Source organism: Mus musculus, chromosome 1 (assembly GCF_000001635.26).
Source record: "Mus musculus strain C57BL/6J chromosome 1, GRCm38.p6 C57BL/6J".
NCBI lineage: Eukaryota > Metazoa > Chordata > Mammalia > Rodentia > Muridae > Mus > Mus musculus.
Genome location: NC_000067.6, coordinates 132,375,018 through 132,393,891, shown reverse-complemented (window position 1 = coordinate 132,393,891; position 18,874 = coordinate 132,375,018). Strand labels below are relative to the sequence as shown.

General features: G+C 50.0%; 1 protein-coding gene across 3 annotated transcripts in view; it reads left to right on the top strand.

Moving 5' to 3' along the window:
- Positions 1-1,968: 1,968 nt before the first annotated feature.
- Positions 1,969-18,874, top strand: part of Tmcc2 (transmembrane and coiled-coil domains 2) — a 35,609-nt gene continuing 18,703 nt past the window's right edge. The window contains exons 1-2 of one of the 3 annotated variants that reach the window (XM_006529852.4): positions 1,969-2,915; positions 12,711-13,235. In XM_006529852.4, coding sequence (XP_006529915.1) covers positions 2,709-2,915; positions 12,711-13,235 — 732 coding nt within the window. In that variant the 5' untranslated portion in view covers positions 1,969-2,708. Of the gene's footprint in view, positions 2,916-3,573; positions 3,991-12,710; positions 13,236-18,874 lie in introns of those variants that run through there. The other 2 variants (NM_178874.3, NM_001311107.1) reach the window with 2 other exon arrangements.

The window sequence follows — 18,874 nt, the reverse complement described above, 5'->3', positions numbered from 1 at the left end:
TTGTTGGGTTAGTTGGATTGTAGACTGTAAGTCATTCCACTACATTCCCTTAAGAACATTCCACAAGTTCTATGACTCTTGAGAACCCTGGCTAACACAGACATAATAAATACATAATACTATTTTAAAAATCAAACCTAAGCCAGATGCTTCTAATTTCAACCCTCAGAGGCTGATTCAGGGAGATTACAATTTAGAGGCTACCCTGAGCTATTCATAGTGAAGCACTGCCTCAAAATCAAACTTGGATGATCATCGATTTGTTATAGAAATGAAGCATAAGTAAAAATTATGATGTTTTCTGCTTCCTAGGGGTTATTTAATTTTCTGTTATGAATTTATTTACTGTATTTTCATATGTACAAGTGCTTTGCCCACATGTATGACTATGCACCACGTGTGTGCCTGATGTTTAATGCTCAGGCAGCCTGGAAGAAGTGGTCAGAGAAAATGTTAGGTTCCCTGGGACGGAAGTTGTTAGCTGCTATTTGGGCACTGCTATTTCGAACCCAGGACCTCTGGAGGAGAGCCCAGTGCTCTTAACTGCTGAGCCATATCTCCAGCCCCATTCTTGAAGGATTCTCGAAGAACCCCTTCTGCTCTTCTTTAGCTTGGAGTCAAGAAGGGCCCACTGTGTGTTCCAAACCCATTGCCACCCAAGACTTGCTCATGCTTTAGGGGCCTCTACACGTTCCTCTCTCAGCCCAGGCAGAGAGCAGTGTGTTTCTCTCCTTTGTACCATGTACCGAGGGAATCTGCTCTCCACGCCCCCCCCCCAGCTTGTCTAGTCCCTGCCCACGATCTGCTCTGGCTCTGGCACTCTGCCATTCCTCAACATTGAAAATCCAAAAGGCTTATAGCTTTGCATTCCCAAACTGTGCCTGATACCGTGTAGTGGATATGGGGTGGGGAGGTAGAGTGTTTTTGCATTCCCAGCCCATTCTAAATTCCCATCTTCTAAAAACAGAGCAGCTTAGTTTAGAAAGTGGCTCCCTGAATAGAGTAAATTCTTAACAACTTGGTCTCTTTTAGGATACACATCAAAATAAGGGACTGGAATGGGGGAAAGGCTTAACAGAGTTAGGAAACTCACAGACTAGTGGGACCGAAGTGAGGCAAGAAGGGTTTGGTGAGTGTGAAAGAGACTGGCAAACTGTAAAATCCTTCAGAGAAAGCTCTGTGACTCACAGGGGGAGGCGCAGCCTTTTACAGTAGCCCAGGCCTGTGTTTCTCAGATGTTACCTTGTGTGAGAATTACCCGACGGGCTTGTGAAACATGGATCTTTGGGTCCATGACTTCTGATTTAGTTGTATCCAGGAATTCGTATTTCTGTCTGGTTCCCTGGTGGTGGTGATGATGATGATGACTACGATGGTGATGATGCAGGGTCCAGTCTATGCCTTAAGAACTACTGGATGCTGAATAAGGGCAACCCATCCATGCCAAAGAAGGCATACAGTTTGCAGAACGAATAGGAATTAATAGAGTAGAATACTACTACTCTCCATTTTTTGGTAGCTCCATCTGCTCTCATCTTCCAAACTGCTTAGCAATAGTATGGGGCAAATGTAACATTCTTTTTCCAGTCTTCAGTACATATCATTAATACCTACCATTAATACCCATTCCTTTTAAAAAGCTGCTTCTGGTGAGCATGTATTTGGGCACTGAGTTTCTAAACATAAAGCCTGCGTTCTTATGAGATGTGTATTTAAAACAGAGAAAGAGGGGATGTAGCAGAACAGTCCCTCTCCTTTGCTTTTGTAGCTATGAAGGTAGGCATGGGTTTGCGACCCAAACCACCTATTCTAGAAGGGACTAGCTTGTCTCTAACTGAAGGGATGCATATAATATAAGGTGCAGAGTTAGGGGAGTGATGATAAACACTTAATGTGTCCCCCAACAAAGCGAATGGGCGGGGTGATCGTGAAGGCCTAGCCTGGGAGAGGTGGCTCCAAAGCCGGCACAGAGCTGAGCTCCAACACAGCCTCAGCCCTCCAGACCCTCCCGGGGGACGCGCGGTGCAACCAAGCCTACAGCGGTGTCCGCGCGCCGTTGCGCAGCCCTCCGGCCTTCCCATTGGCGGGCGGCGCCATCTGCGCTCGCCTCGCCCTGGCGCTGGCGGGCGGAGGCCCGGGCGGGGTAGGCCGCGCTCGCGGCGGGCTGTGGCCGCAGCCTTGCGCGGCTGCTGACGAGGAGCGGGGCGCGGGGCGGGAGGAGGCAGGCCCATGCGGGGCGGCGGCGGGCGGCGGGCGGCGGCGGGGCCGGGTGCCCAGGGCGGCCCTATGGGACCCGCCCGGCCGGCTCCCGCGTGCCCTGCCTGGCCCAGCAGTCCGGCCTGCGGGCGGGGATGCGCGGTGTGGTCCAGCTCCCCGCCGCCCTGCGGGGCCCTGAGGCAGAAAGTTTGGGGGTCGGGAGCGGCCCCCCTCCCGCGCCAGTGACTGCCTAAGGACCGCTGCAGCCCGGCTTCGCCCGCGACCTGCCTCCGCTCCCCAGGTCGGAATGAACTATCCTAAGGCTCCCCCTCTTCGCCCCTCCCTCATCCTCCTTTAAAAAGATAATTTCTTAAATTCAAGAACTCGTGATCTGCCTACTCCCCTCGTCCATAATTTAAACCCCAGGTCTTTTGAGTGCAAGAGGGGGGTGCGGTCTCTCCCCAAGATAGCACGCTAGAAGGACAGATTCCCCTTGCCGACCCACTTACACCATGAAGAGGTGCAAATCGGACGAGCTGCAGCAACAGCAGGGCGAGGAGGATGGGGCTGGGATGGAAGACGCTGCTTGCCTTCTGCCAGGCGCGGACCTCCGGCATGGGGAGGCCTCGAGTGCTAACTCCGCTGGCGGGCCAACTTCAGATGCTGGCGCTGCGGTGGCACCCAACCCGGGTCCCCGAAGCAAGCCTCCTGATTTAAAGGTGAGCGCAGACCGTCTCCAGGCAAGCCCAGCCCGCCACGTAGCTTCCCCCACCCCTCGCAGAAGTGTCTTAACCGAATAAAAGTGATGGGGAAGCTCGCAAAGGTCAGAGAGGATGAATGATGTTCGGCTAGGTTCGGAGGGGGAAGCTAGGCACCATTTGTTCCTGTCTATCAGCTCCATCTCAGTCCTCTGTGTTCTTCATTATTCAGCAAACGTTCTAATGACTCACTCATCTGAGATTGTTTGAAGAACGTGTGTGAAACCCTATTTTGCAGACAAAGGGCTGGCGAGATCTAAGATGCTAACTTAGAAAGTTCACAGTACTCTCCCTTCTGTAGGAAGGCTAGAGAAGAAGATTGTAGCTTGGGAAGCTAAATAGGTGACCGTTACCTTCCTATGCCAATTAGCCTCCTCCGAGTGCGGATTTTTTTTTTTTTTTTTTTTTTTGAGCATCTTCCTGAACGAAGCTCAGTTTGTCCATCTATGAAAGGGGGGTGTAGATGTCTTGCCGTTAGGTGGAGCCAGAGGTTAAGCTAGTGCTTGGAGATCCCTCTCTGCCTCCTGAACCAACCCCCAGGGTGGAGAACTGACAGGTGGCAGGGCAGAGCCTGGGCTGATTGGGGCCTCGGTTCAAGTTGCACACATGCTGAGCCGGCAGCTAGAACCAGAATTGGAAAGGACCGTTCACATGGAGCTGTTTATTTTCCAGCCCGAGGTCTTCCAGACTATTGGCGAGCTGTATTGAATACATCTCTGTATCAATTACAGCAGCAGCCAGGATAAATAATGCGCCTTTGCTGGAGTTACCATCGGGACTGCCAGCTCAGGCTCCTTAGGCCAGCTCACAACTGGGCTGAGAGAGATGTCAGCTCCCGGAAGGAACTTAAATGCCTTGGGGATTGATGCCTTGGAAATTTTCTCCGGAAAGGGTGCAGGGTCTGGGATAGGGGAGCAGAAAGGCCTCCCGTTAGGTTAAAGCCTTGTCCAAATGGCTGTGGGCCCCGGAGGAGCTCACTAGAATAAGCTAATGACATTCCTTCTTTGGTCTGAGCAGCTCAAAGTCAGGAAGCCAGGTGAGTGCATGTGTGCTTTATGTGTGTGTGTGTGTGTGTGTGTGTGTGTGTTGTCCCTTGGGGAAGAGAGCCCACTCACTCCTTGTGGGACTTTTAAATTTTTGTGGAAGTTTTGCAAACCTGACCTCTTTCCACCCACCTTATGTGTAATGATGGACTAGTTGAACACCTAGGCTTTCTTCACAAAGCTTGTGATTCCCTCAGGCTCCAAGAAGTGTCACTCCCTCCCCCAAGTGACATGTTTTTTGTTTTAACTGAGATGGTAAGTCCCTTTAATGCTGCCGAGAGGAACAGGGGGTGACCTTTCGACCTCCCTCTGCTGGCTGTGCTAAGGGGGCTGTAGTTTCTGTGTCTATAAAGCTGCCCAAGGCTCCTTGTCTGTACCCTCCTGTGTCATCTTTTTTGATGACATTCATTTTGAACAGGGGCAGATAGAGCGATAGCACTGCACTTGACTACAATATGTTAACCGCTGAGCCGTCCTGAGGAGGAATTGAGAATTGAGGACCCTTACACACACACACACACACACACACACACACACACACACACTTCTATATAGCCCAGGCAGTGTGGATCCAAGCTTATGCAAGCACGGGGAGACTCACAGAGCACTTGCCTGTTTATCTCTGTCTGTCTCATCACAACATGTTTACTGCAGGACAGAGACCTCTCTACCAGATGTGACTCAGGGCTACCAAAATGTGACATGTCACTTAACTTTTCTGAAGAAAGGAACAAGGGATATTGGAGTGTGGCTAAACTTGTTTTCCAGTGCTGGACAAGTTTCCCATGGCTGACAGTTTAGTGGAAAAATTTCATCATTGTCTCTGGAACTGGGTGGGGGCTGACTTGTTCTGAATTTGACAATGATACCAAGAGGAAATGCGTTTGCTTTTTAATCTGGAATGCCTTTCCCGTGCCTGTGTTTAGTTGATGCTGTTCAGGAGCTCTGGCTTGCTTTTGCTTTCATTTTGAACTTGGAGATAGGAACTTTCAGTCCCTTAGTCCCACTTCTATTTTCTTGTGACAGCTCCAGGCATGGGGACTGATTGTGTGTCAATGGAGACAGTCATCTTGATTGTTGAGCAAGGAGCGAAGGCATGGAAAGCTCTGTCTAAAGCACCTCCATAGCAGGAGAGAAAGAGGAGAATCTGGTCTTTGCTAGAGATCTGAATGATGCCCGGCTAGTGATGCTCAGCAGTGTCAGGGGCTTCGGCTATCTCTGGTCCTTCAAGGATGATCATACTGCACGATGTGCATTTCTTGGCTTATTTTGTGTGGAGGTTGGGGTAGGGGTGGATGTCCTGAGATCATAACCAGCGTCTTGAGCATACTAGACAAGCCCTCTATCACCGTAAATTTCTTCTGTGGTAGCTTGGAATCTGTGATTATGTGGTTAGGGGGTGGGGGTGGGGGTCTGGAAAATAGTTACATAGTAACATTTTAAAATGGTAACTATAACAGAAAAGCAACCTGCGAATGGGCCCGGCCCCACAGGAGGCTTCTGTAAACACTTCTGAGGCTTTGCCAGAGCTTCAGATAAGCATGAATCCTCCAGGGGGAAAGATCTCAGCAGACAGTATGTAAGGGGAGCCTGATAGTTAAAATGGATTCCTTTAACCACTCAAGCTCACATCTCCATTCACTTGGTCTCATGATTCCATCCTTTGCTGCTATCCAGAGTCCTTGCTTGTTGAGGAGAGACTGGCTGGCTGACCTAAAGTGTAACAGAATTCTCTAGTGAGGAGACTGGCTGTAGTGAGAAGGGGTGGGGAGGAGCTTAGGGGAACTCCGCACACAGAGATCCTGTTTAGAATACAGCCTGTGGCTGAGGCCTGGGAGAATGGCTGAGCGTAGTGTGCAGCTCTTCCTGAAGGCATTGCCCACCCTCCACCACTCCAATCCCACCGCTCCGTGCAGGAACAGAGCCTTTTCTGAGAGGAAAAGCCAGAGGATGCTGGCCAGGGAAAGTTCCCAGAGGTGCTCTGTCCTCTGGGATTTCTGAACAGCATCATCATCACTCCTTAAAGAAGATAGGAGAGTTCCACCTTCATGTTGTTCCTGTGTTGTTGGAAGCGCTCTTGACTCAAGGCTCAGATCCTGTTCCTCTGTTCATAGCTTATTCTGTTCTCTCTTCCTACTGAGTGAGGATCAGGGAAGACAACAGACACCAAGGGAAATTAGAGCTGAACCCTAGGTGGTTTTCCTGGTCCGGTGTTTGAGGGTGTTTCAGCATCCTGCGAATAGCTCCTGTTACTTCCCCATTCAGTCTATTGGCAAGAGGGTAGGTTTGTGTTAGTCTGTTGACTAACAGATAACTGGGCACTTTAAGACCAAAAGATGTTATTATAAACATTGAAATAGGACATTCATATAATGGTGTCCATAGAGAGACACATGTGCAGTTTAATAAAAGCAGAAATAGATAGCTCATCTATTCACAAATTAACATTGACATTCCCGACCCTCTGCGTTTCTGTTCTATTGTTTTGTTTTTTTTTTTTTTTTTTTTTTTGTTTGTTTTTGTTTTTTGAGACAGGGTTTCTCTGTATAGACCTGGCTGTCCTGGAATTCACTTTGTAGACCAGACTGGCCTCAAACTCAGAAATCCGCCTGCCTCTGCCTCTGCCTCCCAAGTGCAGGGATTAAAGGTGTGCACCACCACCGCCCGGCTTGTTTTGTTTTTTTAAGGGCCAGGAGTTGGTTAAAATTTGCTGTATCAGTCTTTAAATAAATGAGAAGACTAGCTACTACTAGACTCGAGAGGAGGGCGGGGGTATGAAGGCCTGTGCATAGCCTGGGACTTTGAATAATTTGTTGACTGTGGAGTATGGCTATCCTGGGGGACAGTATCCCTGCAATCTATGGGGCATGGGCCCCTCAGGTAGATTTCACCAGGGGAAGCAGGATTGAGGGAGAACAAACCCAGGAAATGGAAACTTAGTTCTTCAGCAAGGCAATGCCTTCTTCATTTTCAGGTGAGCCTCCAGGGCCTCCAGAATGAAACACTTGCAAGAAAACTCCTAGGGCACCCAGGCTTCAGTGTGCTTGGGGCACATGCAGTGGAATACGATCCATGGGTTAATCAGGGAGATGCTTGAAGAGGCGATGGCTTGAGATCAGAATAGTAAAGAAAGGGCAGAGCATTAATTAACAAACAAGGAGAACGCCTAGCTAGGATACATAAGATGACAAGAACCTAGACCTCAGTATAGTGTTTACCCTGTTCCCTTTCCCTGTCAGTGCCGGGGGGGCCAGCTCCGAGGATGCTCAAGTTGCTAGTTTTGACCCATCTCTACTTTATGAGGACACTGGATCCTGAGGCTGGGGACTGCCCCCCACCCCCAGCCTGCAGCAGTATTCAGAGCAGCCCTGTGTGTGGGCTTGCAGGGAAGCTGTGGCAAATGAAGCTCTCTGTTCTGCCACAGATTGGGTTCTAGATTCACTCCCAGCTGCCCTAGTTGCAATTCAGTGTTTACAGAACGGGCTTCTTTTTCTGTGTGTATCCAACTGTGGCTTGGCTGCCAATCACATTAAGAATGTCTCCCTCTACATGGAGTTGAAACGGCCAATGGGTTGTGAATGTGGAGGCAAGGTTAAATGCAGCTGTGGATAGGGAGAGGTTTGAAGGTGCTCAGGTGTGGTGGATGGTCTTGCTTACAACCCCGATCGCCTGTGTTGACCTTTTCCAGGAGACTTGGCATCTCCCTTGGAAATCCCCATCTAATAGGATGGTGGTTCTTTGGACCCAGGCCCTGGCTAAACAAGCGTCTATAAAGAAGGGTCTCTGCTTGACTGCTAAACACAGGAGTCTGTCATTTGTGTTAAGATGTTAAAGCAAAGCTAGAAGAGAACAGGCAGGTTGTGGATTTGACTTCTCAAACCAAACTAGCAAAGGTTTCCCCCTTCCAGCCACACTAGCTAAGAGATAGCCACTGCGGGAAAGGAAGCTGGCTGCAAGGGCATGAATACCCCAGCAAACCCTCCCTGAGCCATCTGCGAGGACAGCAAGGCCATTCTCCTTCCAAGTCAACACATTCTTGGCAATTACTAAGATGATAGATGGAGACAGGGGTTCGAGCCATAGTAGGAGGGATCTGCGCTAGAAAACAAGCAAAAAACTGCTCAACTGAGCATTTTTAAATGTTGGAAAAGATTAAGCCTGTGCAGAAGGTGACTCTCTAAGGATTACATCACTTTTTAGGATTGTCTTGTAGACTGGGGACAAATAAGTAAATTGTAACGGCCATGTTTGCAGTGAGGTCTCTACCAGGTAATAGGTGAGACAGCTGCAGCTCGGCAGCTACTCATCTTGTCAAGGATTCAGCAAACCGGTGGGTAAAAGGGTGGAGAGCCCTCGGAGAGCGCTCTAGAGGCCAAGGCGCAAGACAGCTCGTGATTGATTGCAGTGAATGGTGCAGATAATGAGCCCTCATGGGTTCGGAGTAGAGGGACGCCATGTATGCTGGCGTGACCAGAGAGCGGATAGAGGGATAGCTATAACCGGGAGAGGCAGAGAGAGGGTGCATCGCAATGGCAACTTTAATAAAAATCTCCTGTGCTGGGATCCATGACTTAGTTCTGTGCAGAGGCCCCAGTGGGTGAGGTGACCTTTCCCAGCTGACCTTCGTTAGCTCCAGCCAGACTGTTCTAAGCACAGAAGGCACAAGAGTTGAAATGGAGGTGGCACTGGGACTCAAATGCTCTTGGTTTAAGTAAGGCCTGCTTTTTTCTTGTTGGTTTGGATGTGAACTGATCCTGGGGAAGGGTGAATGCAGAAACCATGTTCCCATGGCTGTGTTTCCAATAGAAACCCCAAGCAGGCTGGGAACCAGCTGCTTCTGCCTCTCCGCCACTCTGTGGTCAGCAGCATGAAGCCTGGGGGGGGGGGGGAGGCGCAGACCCTGCCCTGCACCCCTTCCACAGCCTGCCTTGGCTGTTTGGGACTGGGGGGGGGAGTAGTGGAGACTTAACAATCCCCTTGGGATCCTGACAGTCTCTGTGGGTTTTCCCAGTGACTCGTTCTCTAAAGCTGGCCCTGTTTCCATAGAGACCCTATAAATAGAGGAAACGTTGGCGACCTAGGCTTATAAAGGCTCAGGGTGACCCAGGTACCCCTGAGTCCTCACAGCTATGTCTGTAGTAGGGTAGAGGGAAAGCCAGACCAGGTTAAGGAAGGCTAAACAGCTGATACCTGGAGATTATTAGCTCTTGGTTAATTGTGCCTGCCCATGACCCTGTCAGTGATTCCAGGATTTTGATGAGGACATAGGGACCTGCAGGTATTGGAAACTGCTTTGGGTCATGTTGTTATAGCCAAATGGTACTAAGGACACCACACCCTGAAGCCTTTTCCTTTTGGCATCATTAAGCTGTCTTTGCAGAATCTGGAGCAAACTTCCCTTTATTGGACCCACACCCAGGGAGGAGAACAGCTGAAGCCTGCTGTTTAGAAACCACAGGGTTCTCAGGAAAGAGAACCATTCTTCCTGGGAGCACAATGCCGCCCAGAGAGCATGGAGCCTCCCTACTCTGGAAGACAGTTCCAGGGGAGGGACAGTAGGACTCCCTCACTGCCCTCCCCAGGTGAGGTGGAAGCTGCCCTTTTTAGTTATCCCCTTGGCCAGCCTGGGGACACACTGTATTTCCCATGGGTACAGAAAGCTTGTGCCCCATCCCTGACTCTCCAGCCTCGCAGGTCTCTTCTTGACACGCAGTTTTGTCTGGCCCTGGCAGTGGCTTTTGGCAGCTGGAGGAGAGCAAAAGTCAATGTGGAGAGCAAGTGACATTTAGAAGCTGGAACCTGTTAGTCAGAGCAGGTGGCGCGCTCTGCTGCGTTGGTGGCTAAGTTCCCTCGAGCTAGTCGCCATGGTTTTCCTCACTTCTGAAACTTGGGGCTGGGTATGTATATGAACTGAGGGTTTTTTTTTTTTCTTTCTTTCTTTTCTTTTTCCCTCACACCATGTTATGTCAAAACCCTAAGCATCTCGCTGACACCCACAGGTAGAAGCAGCTGGCCTGTGTGTCACCCTGCTATTCTTACTCCCCCACCCCACATCGTTCTTTAAGGTACTTTTTGCTTTTTTCCTTCCTATCTTCCATGGACTCCTGGGGACTGCTGGTGCAGAGATCCTTCCCATACAGAGCTCCTGGGGAAGGGAGAAATGAAAATTTTACCTGCAGACCTGTGGCTAGAGGCTTGCCCAGGTCCCGTGATGAGGCCTGAGCAGACCCCTTACAGTTTAGTGCCCATCCCTCCTGACTCTGAGATTTTGGCTATATTTTAATCCTGCCTTAGGTGTTGTCCCAGGAGACACAACGACTACTGTAGTCTTGTGCCAGGTGTGGGCCAGGAAAGGTAAATTCGACTAGAGGTTGGAGGCTCATCTTTATGGTTTGGATTATCCACCTAACAGTTATGTGCCTCAGGTTTTTTTTTTTTTTTTTTTTTCATCTGCAAAATGGAACATGGCTACTATGGTCCGTCAGCTTTTGGCTCCTGGAATAAAACTAGTGTTGGGTTAGGCTGACAGCAAAAGTTAAAAACACTGTATAGTTTTAAAAGCAAATTAGACAAGGGTTGTGGGGGTGGAGACGATGTGGCTGGTCGGTAACTGAGATTCTCCAACCCCCTGCCCCATAATGCACCAGATGCCAGAGCTGTGTACCCAGGAACTCAACTAAAGTCTTTTAGGGGAAATATTGTCACCCTGAGTGGGTGGGAAAGAGGGGCTTCTATGTTGGAGAAGCAAGTTAGGGATGGGTTATGGAGGAAGGGCCTGGAATAGAATGTAAAAAAGTTCAGGGGATGTAGTGTATTTAGCAGGAACAGTCAGGAAAAAACCAGGGCCAGGAGGCCCTATCTGGGGTGCTTTGCTGGAAGTCTTGTATCAGCTTGGGTCTGGCCATGTGAGGAAGAGAGATGGTAACTCAGCTGTAGTCGGGAAGCCCAGGATCTATCTAGCTCACTCTGCGCTTAATGACACGTGTGTGCTACCATCCACTCTACCTTGGACATCTTGGTTTTGACCAGTATAAATTCAAGTGGGCTTGGGGTGCCGCCTCTCTGAAGGAATGGCAACCCTGGGAGCACCTGGCACAGGAGACCTGTTTCTAGGGCCACCCCAAACCTCAGTTCTTCAGAAGGAATCATTTCCTATCTGTGGGTGCCAGTGTGTGGTTGTTGCTTTTGTGGGAATCTGAGGAAGCAATGAGATTGTGCAGGAGAGAACAGAGCTCCAAACTCAGCTCACAGTGAGGTGTAAAAATGGACAGATAGGGCCTGTGAGGTTCCAGGCACCAGGGGTGGACTGTAGGGCTTGAATGAGGGTCCTTCCATTCTGTGAGGGTCCTGTAGTCACATGGAGGCATAGGTGCAGCTAGCCACAGGCAGCACTGAGTGGACAGCCACTCAAAAGCTGGAGACTTTTCTTCCCTGCTTTCTTCATGCTCAAACTTTTGCTCTGTTTGTTTCTAAAAGAAAAAAAAAAAGAAAGAAAGAAAAACTAGTGTGTCTAATTTTTTTTGGATTATTAAAACAATTATTTTAATGGTGGAGGTTACTTTGTGAGGCTATAGGATGTTGGCACAGAGAAAAGCCTGCTGTGGCTCCTGAGCCCCAGGTAACTTGGCTCTGTTTCCCTCTTAGAGGACACAGTATAATGTTTCCCCTGGTCTTGAGTCCCACCCAGCCTCCCACCGCTCTGGAGCTCTTGAGAAGACGTGGCCTACACAGATAAGCCATCTCCTCACGGGAAAGCCGCCTACCGTTACATGGCAGTTGCCACCAGCCATTTATCCTGGTAGCGCTGGGGCTTGGAGGAAGCAGGTGGCGTCTCGGGGCAGCGCCGCAGAGAGGCAGCAGCAGGCTTCAAGGATTCAGCTTGGCTCTAGTCTGGGGGGAAATGAAAGCCTCCTGTCTGGACAGCAGTAGGTATCCTAGGCTCAGAAAAACAATGTTTATTTCATTGTCAGCTATATCACAACTTAGCTGGCTGTAAGTAACCGAAAGTCATAGTAGAGACTTGTGGACTCTTATTTTGTAAACTCTACTGGCATGTGTTGTCCTCTGTTATCGGCTATGTCATCTCATGGTTACAATATGGCTACCAATTCCCCAGACACTGCTTTCACATCCCAGATGGGGGAGTTAGAAAGGACCAGTCCCTTTATGGAGAAAGTGAAGCAGGAAGTTCTAGCAAGTGCAGTAACACCTTGCAGTTTGATTGGTGAGGAAGGCTGAAAGGTGCTGGATGCAGAATCAGCAGAGCCTGCGTCGGAGATAGAACCTGATTATATGGATCTGTTTTTTCCAAGGACTGTCAATGAGACCTCTGTGGGAAGGGAGGTTTGGTGGTCTCAATGCCCCAGTGCAGCCCGAAGGACAGTCTTGACATGGAAGAAAGGAGGTGATGAGATTGGGCAGACCAATTGAGAAGGATGTAGCCCCAGGAATGCCTGTTCACTACTTGTGTGCTACTAAGCCACAGGCTACGGCCTGAGAACATCCTGTTCAGATTTCTAAAAGCTGAACTTACTTTAGGAACTAAAGGGTAGATGACCTTGTAGGCCTGGCAGGCCACCCATAGGGATCCCAGCGTTCAGATGTCTAAACTAGCTGCTCTGGTCTCTTAGGAATAAACCCACCTTCAACCCCGATTGACAAGGCATCCAGGAGCTTTCCATTAACCAGGGCTTTTCATCTCTTCCCCCTTAAGAAAATCCAGCAGCTCTCAGAGGGCTCCATGTTTGGCCACGGCCTGAAGCACCTGTTTCACAGCCGCCGCAGGTCACGGGAGAGGGAGCACCAGGCGTCTCAGGAGGCCCAGCAGCAGCAGCAACAGCAGGGCCTATCCGATCAGGACTCCCCAGATGAGAAGGAACGCTCCCCGGAGATGCACCGCGTCTCCTATGCTGTGTCCCTGCACGACCTGCCTGCCCGACCTACTGCTTTCAACCGGGTGTTACAGCAAATCCGCTCCAGGCCCTCCATCAAGCGGGGCGCCAGCCTGCACAGCAGTGGCGGGAGCGGTGGTCGCCGTGCCAAGAGCAGCTCCCTGGAGCCACAGCGTGGCAGTCCTCACCTGCTTCGTAAGGCCCCCCAGGACAGCAGCCTGGCCGCCATCCTGCACCAGCACCAGGGCCGACCCCGTTCCTCCTCTACCACCGACACCGCCTTGCTCCTGGCCGATGGCAGCAGTGCGTACCTCCTGGCTGAGGAAGCAGAGAGCATCGGGGACAAGGTAAGTCTGGGTGGAAGGAGAGCCACAATGAAACCTCTAAGGCCCAGCTGGTGCCCCGACTGGCACTGCTGATACTTGCTACTCTATTATCTGTCCTGGCAGAGGAGTTAGGATATGACCAAGCCAGACACGGAGTGCGTTATTCAAGGGGCTAAGTTTTGTTTGTCTAGGGGATTAGTTTTTCAAAAATGGTTGTTTGCCCAGGCTGATAGTAATTTCGGGTTTCCTTAAATATGTTTTGAGGAGACTGAGGCCTAGTTATTCTTCCTAACTAGCCACTGTATCTCTTTGCTCTTCTGTATTGCCAATTGAAGTGGGGGCAATGAGAGTAAAGAGTTAGCAGAGGTGAGATCCTGGATTGGAACCTGGCACACTCTGTGTCCTGTGACTATTACCAACTGACAAAGGGAAGGAATCCATGAAGTGTGATTTGGCACTTCATGAATGTCTCCAACTCATTTGTTTATTTGTGCAGCAAATGTTAACTGAGTGTTTATTGGATGTTAGAGGAGCACACAAACCAGTGTGGCTGATCTCATGCCACCCTGTGTCTAGAAACACTGGTGGGAAGACTTTGATGGATGCCTTGGAGCTTGGAAACACAGTAGGCAGTGTGGGTGGAGGGGAATTGGCCAGAGACTGTCTGTAAGTCTCTACTGAACTCAATCTTAAAGGAGGCAGGGAAGGTTGGTATATAGCAAAGCAAGGGAGCTGGCGGCATGTGCTTCTTGCTTGTGGAGACTCAGGGAGGCAGAGGCCAGAGCACAGAGAGAGGGTCATACTGTGACCAGCCTGACAGTCAAGTGAAGCTATGGGAGGCTGTTAGGCAGGGAAGAGGGCAGAGAGAGTGATTAGGACTTAGGCAGTAGATTAGGAAGGGGGGTGAGGGAGGAGCCAAGGAGACTGCAGCCAAGAGAACGGAAAGGGGAGAAATTTACAACATACTGGGGAGTCAGAATCAGTGGAGAAAGAAGGTAAGGAAAACAAAGGAAATGAAGGTGAGAAGAAGCGGATCTGGGAGAGGGGCTGTCCTGTTTCAGGTACTGGCAGTGGCCTGAGGGTGCGCTGGCAGGTAAAAGCAGCATTGGGGTTGAAGTCCCCGATGTGGATGAGGTGGCTCCTCAAGGGGACAGTTTGAGTGAAGAGAAGGCTGAGACCAGATCCCGCTGATGTAGAAGGGACAGGAAGCCACTCTGACCCCATCGGCTTGTGGCCCATCGGTTTCTCCCCTCCTTCCCTCCTTTCTCCGGCCACAGCAGCATCTTACACACCTGGGTGCCCCTCCAAGGCTCCGGGGCTGGGATTCATTTTCCCCCTCATGGGCTTCATCAGCAGAAGGAGACAAAGAGCTGGAGGATTGATGGGAGAGATGCTCAAGGCAAAGATGGCAGAGCTAGCACAAAATTTTGGCTTGCAAAGGAGGTGAAGAAAGCTGATGTGGAGAAGAGGAGATGGGGGATGTTCAGGGTTTAAAGAGCAAGTGCATCGAGAGAGCATAAGGAGGAACTGGAGACAGATGCCATTGGGGTTTAAGAACTGGAAACTTGGTTAGGTGTGAATGTACATACCTATAATCCCAGCCTTAGTGAGGCTAAGGCAGGAGGATCATGAGTTACATAGTTACCTATCCGAGTTACATAGTGGGACTCTCAATAAAACAAGGACTAGGATATAGTTCAGTGGTAGAGTATGTTAGCACATACCAGGTACTAGGTTTGAACCTTAGAAGAAGAATACAGGATTAGGTGTCTTGGAAAATGGGAAATATGGCCCAGACAAGGAAGGAATGGAAAGAGATTTCATTTGCTATGTCAGGAGCTCAGAGGTTAGGTGGACCGCTTGGTAGAGGGGAAGCTATGAGCCAGGCTTTGCTTAGTGAATGATGGCAGAGGTCAGAGAGACATAAAGGCAGATGATGTGTAGAGGGCAGAGGGAGGAAAATTGCTGCAACAGGGAGCTCAAAGCTGAGGGCTGGTCTGCCCATGAGAGCTGGAGGAAGTGGCCCGACTTCTAGAGCACAGGAGCTTTGGGGAAGAGGAGCTGCAGGGAGAGCCTGCTGATGGCAGTGACCTACCACAAAGGATGGGCACAGTGGAAAGAGCAAAGGAGGAGAAGTGCTGGGTGACTGTGGAGTCCCGTCTGGGAGTGACAGGTTAGTGGGATCTCCAGCAGCAGAGTTCCAAGGACACTCGGCTGTAGTGTTGTCTGTAATATAGATGGTCACCAGCACAGACTCAGCTTTTTAACACTAGCTGTGACTTATGCATCTCAGCTCTAAGAATTATCTGGGAGTCAATTCATTCAGCCATCACTGCCCACCTGAACTGGCTGAACAGTGGCTCGGGTTCGGCTTGGTGCTCTTTAGCCAGATGAGCCATGTTCTGAGAATTCAAATTTTGGTATAAAAAATAAACACACACACACACACACACACACACACACACACACATCCAAAGAGGGGGTATGCCTTGTTAAAACCACAGAGCTCAGAATCTGTGGCACAGTTGTATAAACTTGGGGGTCATAATCCCAAGTCCAGTGCTCTTCCCACCATGCCGGCTGCCCTGCCTCTGTGGCTGGCTGGCACTAGTAATCAGTGGAGGGGCTCAGCCACCAACTTGTCAGACCTGAGGTTTTGCTTTGGCAGAATTATCACACCCGGGATGACTTTGCAACTGTTTTGTGACCATGAGCTGTTGAGTCATTTCATATGTTCTACATGTAACACTGATTCTACATTTCTTCAAGGAAAAGGACTTCCCACAGATGGGCCTGGACCACCCATCTTTAGCAGAGCCTTAGCCAGCAGCCATAAGTCAGCAGATGCCCCTCCCTTCTTGAGCGAGTTCACTTGCGCCTCCCTGTGCTCCCCTTTATTTGATGATATTTACTGAGCATTTTCTAAGTGCCAGGTACTTTGCTAGCAATTAAGGAAACTTCAGCGAATGAAAGAAAAAGTTCCTGCAGTGAGGGAACCCCTCCTGGTGGGAGGAGATAACCACTGGGGACTGCTGGATGCATTTGGTAGTAAGAGTGCTGAGAAGCAGAACAGACTTGGAGCATGAAGGCAGAGAATGTGGGTGGGCATTCTGTTTTGACCGGTTGGTCAGAAAAGCCTCTCTGACAATGTGTGGATATAGAGTGGAGGCAGCAAAGCAGAGAACACAGCATCAAATTAGAGACAGGCTGGGCTGGGGCTGGGGCTGGGCTGGGGCTGGGGAGGGGCGGGAACACTACAAACGACCAATATGCCAGGAAAAGGACTTGTGATTAATTTTTTTCCCCTCAAGTGATAGAGGAAGTGATAGAAATCTTGATAAAAGATCACTGGTGCTCATCTGTGAGAACTGACCCTGATAGTGTGACAGGGTTGAGCCAGGGGTCTGGTAGGAAGCTGGTGTGTATTCCAGAGGGGCTGGTGTTTGGCGTGGAGCAGTTGTAGAAAGGATGTTGGCCGAACTCTTGCTTTGTTTCAGACGTCAAGGCCAGGGGTAATCCAACGGATTGGGTGTGGGTCATGACAGAACTGGAGAGGTCGTAGATGGCTCGTGGCTTGGGGCCTGGCTGCAGCTCTGTGAGCTGAACAGCAAGAAAGGCGGCAAACTGAACAGCAGTTCCTTTGCTGGGATGCAGGCAGTGCTGGGTTTTGGCTGTGTTGTGTTTGAGGCAGCTATTAAACACCCCTGTAGAAATGCCAAATAAGCAGCAGGATGAACAAGTCTGGAGTCCTGGGGAGAGATCCAACCTGGAGGCATAAATTTGGGAGGTGTCAGCATATAGATAGCATTTAAAATGATGGCACTGCGTTTGCAAGCCTGGCTTCTGCTGGGAGACGTGTGCAGTAAGGGGGAGGTCTGGATGCACTTGGCTGCTAGGCTGTGGCCTCTTGAACCCAAGAGCTGGTGGGGCCCACCAGCTGGAACCAGGTTGCTCAGCCCTTAATGAGAAAGCTCTGTCTGTCCAGCAGCGGCCGGGCCCACCTCTCATGGGTGAGTCACTGAGAGCGTTTCAAAATTTTATTTAGAAAAATCCTGACACATGAGGGGTTTGAATTAGCAGGGTGGGGGAGGTAATCCTTGGAACCTCCAGTTAATTAGGATAGCCCTGGAGTTCTTTAGCTGCCTGGGAAGACAGGGAATGGGTAGACAGTAGGTACCTTCAGCAACCGGTGATGATTGCGGCTTTGGAAGGCAGGGACCCAGTGCACTTTGCGCAGGTTGCCAGCTGGACAGATTTCTGGGGACTTTCCCACCCCACTGTTTATCTTGACACTGTGTCTGGATGATGTGTGGGAAGAGAATTCCTTCTTGCTGTATATGGATGGCCAGACCCTAAGCCTTGGGTAGCCTCACTGGGGGATGGCTGGGGAAATGGTTGCTTCTTATTAATTGCCATATAGGTGCTGGGAATTAAACCAGGGTCCTCTGGAAGGGGCAGCCTAGTGCTCTTAACTGCTATACCATCTTTCCAGGCCACTCTCCCCTATTCTTTTTCTTTAAGATTTAACTTTTGCTATCTATCTATCTATCTATCTATCTATCTATCTATCTATCTATCTATCTATCTATCTATCTATCTATCTATCTATCTATTGGCAGGGTCTCACTGTGTAGCCTTAGGTAGAACTTACTATATGAACCCAGATCTACCGGCCTCTGCCTTCCTGGAATTAAAGGTGTATGCCGCCAAGCCTGGCTTCTTATCTCTGTTCTGATTTGGAACTGTGAGCTCGGCTGCTGTGAGCCTGGTCCACCTTCACAACAAACCATGAGGCTGGCAGAGCAGATGCTTCCATTTCATAAGTGAAAACTAAGTCCTTCAAGAAGGGAGGGGCTGCTTTTTCAGAACTTCCAGCTAGGTCCTGAGAAAGAGGCACTCACTATTTCTTCCTAAGGTATAGATTTGCTAGACCTGGGGCTGTTCCTCTAGAGATGGGTGTGGCCCTGGGGGTCTTCCTGTCCTTGGAAGAAGGATCTTCTAGCCACCTGAAAGCTTTAAGCACCATCATCTGATTCTGCAGACCCAGAGGCCATTGGCTGGCATGAGAAGCGTGTGGTCTGGGTATGAATAGGGAGTATTCTTCTCTCTAGTAAACACAACCCACATGCTCTCTTGCAGGCTCCCTGCAGATACTAGCGTCTATTTTTAATTCATAAGCCTCCCCCAGTCCCCACACCCCTCACCATTGTTTGCAACTCACCAGCTGGCTTTTAGACCAGAGCACCCTGGTAGGGCTTGAGTTACCAAAACACCCCGAAGGCATCTAAGGTTCCTGACTGGCCCTGCAAGTGCTCACACAACCACTCAGAGAAAGTCAGGCATCTGGAGCCCTTACTTGAAGGAGCAGGGTGTGGCAGAGACAAATGGGGCCTCACAGGACAGCAAGTTAGTCCCGATGGGTGAACTGGGCTATCATTTGTTCCTCCAGATTCAGCTAAGCTCTGCCTTTAGTTATTTCGCTATTACAAACAACAGCATTCTCCCTTAACCCCACCCTTCTGCTTTCCTTTATATGTGTGACACTGGGCAAGGTCGGCACACTCAGGTCTTACCTATGTCAAGTAGGGGAAAACCATTTGTCAGTGGACTGGTCATCACAGATGAGCAGACAAAGAGGTAACCTTGTGTGTGGCTCTAAG